Below are 3,327 nucleotides of genomic sequence, written 5' to 3'. Positions count from 1 at the left end.
AGTGGTGACGTTTTCACAGCAAATGCAATGGAATAGAGTGTGAGGTGAGTCAAAGCCGTTGGGACTCAAAGAAAGCAATGTACTAGTGTGCATTTGTCGCCTTATACGGCGTGCTTGTGCAGCATTTTGGAAAATTCCTGTCGGTCGCGTCAGCTACGATTTATTGACGTATAGATGCGTACCTCGAGGTCGATCTTGCCGTCGTCGTTGCTGTCCATTTGGTAAATGAGTTCGCGCACGTCGTCGTGGTCGAGCGACTGCCCGAGTTTGCTGAAAATCGAAATGAATTCCTACAAAATACCATTAACATGCAGTCGCTATGTGTTGTTGTCGTACGTCGACAGTGATAAAGCCGCTGCGGTCCGTGTCGATCATGTTGAAGACTTCGTGGATCAACTCGTGCTTGGAGAACGACGACGAGTGCTCCTGAATCACACAGCATGTTCCTGCTTCTACTGGTCTCCGAGAAGGGACGTACGTGGATGCGGCTACGGCACCAGTTGTAGAACGCTTCAAACTGCACTTCGCCCGTGTGGTTTTCATCGAGCTCGATCATGATGCGATTGATCTGGTCCATTGTCATGTCGGACGAGATCGCTTGCAGCAACGTCTGCATCTCATTGCGCGAGATCGATCCGGATCTATCAAATGTTTCAATGTATCAGTCCACACAACCTATAAAGGCATCCATGCGTACACGTCACGATCAAAGAGCTCAAAGATCGCGCCAATCTCGCGGCGTTCGAGCTCCTCTTCGTACTTGTCCTTGTGTGAATGCTTGTCGTGGCGCAGGTTAGTCTCGGTACTCAGCTTGCGCTTGGGCGTCGGCGGCTCGCTCAGTGGCGACATGGGCAGCTCGTACTGCATGCGCACGCTCGGCGATTCGTGCTTGTGCTTGCTCAGCGCTTCGGATGTCTTGTTCTTGGTCGGGGACTCGACGAGTCGCTGGGTCTCGGCATGGAACGAGATGCCGTCCAAGGACCCGCGCTTGCTGCCCATAACGATATGGTGGCTCGGGCCCTCGTCGTCGTGCGTGAGGTGCGGGTTGTTCTTCTTGTGGTCTTCACGGAGGTAGACCTTCATCTCCGCAATGAACCGCAGCGTGCGCAGCGTCGACCGCGCCTTCAGAATGCGCATGACCTTGTTGATCACCCGCGGCACTTTCATGTGCTCGACGTTGAACGAGTAGAGACCGTCCTACCATGCCCATATCATAGCACAAGACAAGATGACTTTTATGACGTACACGCGCAATGATGGTCGACATGGACGTCACCATGCAGCTCGGGAGCGCGAGCAGCACGTACAAGATGACCTTTTCCCACCACGGATACACACTGCTGGTGTGGATCTGGCCCATCGTGCGCACCAGAAACACCGAGAGGTGGAGCGCGGTCAGGAGGAACACCATGCGCGTCGAAAACATGGCGAGGAGCACGCCGTTGCCGCCACCGAGCAGCTTCTTTTGTGCGTTCGTAAGATCGTTGTAGTCCATGTCCATGCCGCCGTTGGGCAGCATCGCCAAGTACGGCGGGTTCGAGTCGGACGGGACCTTTTCCTAAAATATAAGCATAATTATAAACCTCGAATCGAGCCCACGCACCCACGACGACGACGAAGCCAGTAGCAGTGGAGATTTCTCGGTCGGCGACGAGAGCGGCTGGGCTGGCACGAGTTGGTTCTGGCGGCGCCAATCCGGCTGCAAGCGGCGGCGCTCGGCCTTGCGAAAGAGCTTGGGCGGTGTGAGGAGCTTGCGCATGTTGCGCACGCGGCCGTACACAACTTGATTGAGGAAGATGAGGAGGATGCCGCACGCGACGAGCACATAGACTTCGTGCTCGGGGCCGACTTGCCAGCATACAAAGAGCATGCACACGATAAAGACCTCGAGCGCGACCCACGTAATGACGTCAATCTCGATGAGGCGCGCCATGACTTCGCCGGAAATGATCGAGAGGTATTCGTTGAACGGAAACCTACATATTTATGAGTGATTCGGTGCGTGTAAATAGCTTGTACCGAATGTTTTGGTTCACTTGATATTCCTTTTCCATCTCCTTGCAGCGCAACGGGTCCTAATATATGTCAGATTCGAGTTGCGCAAGGTAGCATTGAGGGCATGGAGAGACGACGTACTGGGTGGTTGGAGCGTACGTCCACAAACCGCCGGCGGAGGCTGAGGTAGACCATCTCGCGGCGCCGTTTGGACCCTTCGAGGAGCCGCCGGTAGTTGAATTTTTCCCAAAATGACGTCGGGGGCTCGGTAGCGAGGCAGAAATCTGAGACGACCACCGGGAGGTACGGGGACCGGCGTTCAAACTCGCGCCATTCGTTTTGCACACCGGTACCGAGCTTGAGCAAGACGCTACGCTCTCCATATGAACAGCATGTCGATGCGGGTGCACGTACATGCAGAGAAGAAGGAAGATGATCACAAAGAGGAAGAGCGCCATATGAAGCATCTCGACAGTCTCTTGAAGCTCTTCCTTCTTGTCCTCGCCAAAGAGCACCACGGACGCCTACACCAGGCTCGTCAAGACCGCGTCGTGCTGCGTCATGAGGTACCTTTTCGAGGTACCCCGACTTGGAGACGACGAAGAGCACCGAGCCAATAAAGCCCAGCGTTGTGAGCTCGCTAAAGATGGTGCTGATGAACGGCATGTTGGTCTCTTCCGTCGACTCCTTGAGGTGCTCCGAGGCCTAAGGTCACAGCTTAGCTGTAGAGGTAGATGCAGGAATCGCGTCGTACGGTCTCAAAGACGATGGACATGAAGATGAGCGCAGTGATCGTGACCACCGAGGCGATAGCCGTGTAGTAGGCTTCGGTTGCCTCGTCTTCATGACTGGCCTCGGTCGCCTCATGCGAGCCCTTGGCTCCCTTGGCTTCCTTGGACTCTATCGAGAGCTCTCATCAAGGGCTCCATGCTCATTGCGTCTACCTTCTTGGGCGAGGATGCGCTGGAGGAGGAGCGCGCAGGCCAGCATCATGTAGGTCGAGAACCACCGGAGCTGTCCTCGGCGCGCCATGCTGCCACTCGTTCGATTGCTTGCACTTTGCCGTTTGAAGATCGGTGGGTCGTGCAGTTTTCGAAATTTTATTCTAGCTTGGTGTTTGTATGCAATAAAATAAATTCATTTGAGCCAATCACAGCGCGGCGAGTGCGATCTTGTGGGGGAGCGCTGGATTCGAGTCGACCAGACACTGTCCGATCATGAATCTCACAGTGTCGTACGTAGTGGTCGCAAGGAGCATGATACAACTAAGTATGTATGCTCCTTGGTAATCGTAACGAGTTGTTCCGTCTTGAGCCGCCGAAATCAACGTCT

The 3,327-nt window shown here is 54.6% G+C and overlaps 2 protein-coding genes across 2 annotated transcripts in view; one reads left to right on the top strand and one right to left on the bottom strand.

Annotated features, from left to right (window-relative positions):
• Window positions 1–43, top strand: part of SDRG_03903 (hypothetical protein) — a gene marked incomplete at both ends in the record, with an annotated part of 1,613 nt that extends 1,570 nt beyond the window's left edge. Inside the window, one exon of the mRNA XM_008609550.1 lies at window positions 37–43. Coding sequence (XP_008607772.1) covers window positions 37–43 — 7 coding nt within the window. The remainder of the gene's footprint in view (window positions 1–36) is intronic.
• SDRG_03902 (hypothetical protein) lies at window positions 41–3,053 on the bottom strand. The gene is made up of 13 exons (XM_008609549.1): window positions 2,940–3,053; window positions 2,750–2,895; window positions 2,566–2,700; window positions 2,410–2,519; window positions 2,137–2,365; window positions 2,020–2,075; window positions 1,604–1,976; window positions 1,247–1,558; window positions 698–1,197; window positions 479–641; window positions 337–426; window positions 183–290; window positions 41–137 (listed from the first exon to the last, which is right to left on the bottom strand). Exons 1-13 carry the CDS (start codon window positions 3,025–3,027, stop codon window positions 102–104), a joined length of 2,346 nt encoding a protein of 781 aa, XP_008607771.1. The 5' UTR covers window positions 3,028–3,053; the 3' UTR covers window positions 41–101.
• Between the last annotated feature and the right edge of the window lie 274 nt (window positions 3,054–3,327).

This window comes from Saprolegnia diclina (assembly GCF_000281045.1).
Source record: "Saprolegnia diclina VS20 unplaced genomic scaffold supercont1.9, whole genome shotgun sequence".
Taxonomy (NCBI): domain Eukaryota; phylum Oomycota; class Saprolegniomycetes; order Saprolegniales; family Saprolegniaceae; genus Saprolegnia; species Saprolegnia diclina.
The sequence above is the reverse complement of the archived record's forward strand: the minus strand, read 5'-3'. Positions and strand labels throughout refer to the sequence as shown.

Excerpts from the sequence above, each read along its gene's own strand:
- SDRG_03902 (XM_008609549.1), bottom strand. The coding sequence starts at position 3,027 with ATGGCGCGCCGAGGACAGCTCCGGTGGTTCTCGACCTACATGATGCTG. Across the intron at positions 1,977-2,019 it reads CAAGTGAACCAAAACATTCG|GTTTCCGTTCAACGAATACC; the intron begins GTACAAGCTATT and ends ATAAATATGTAG. Across the intron at positions 427-478 it reads GGTGCCGTAGCCGCATCCAC|GAGCACTCGTCGTCGTTCTC; the intron begins GTACGTCCCTTC and ends TGTGTGATTCAG.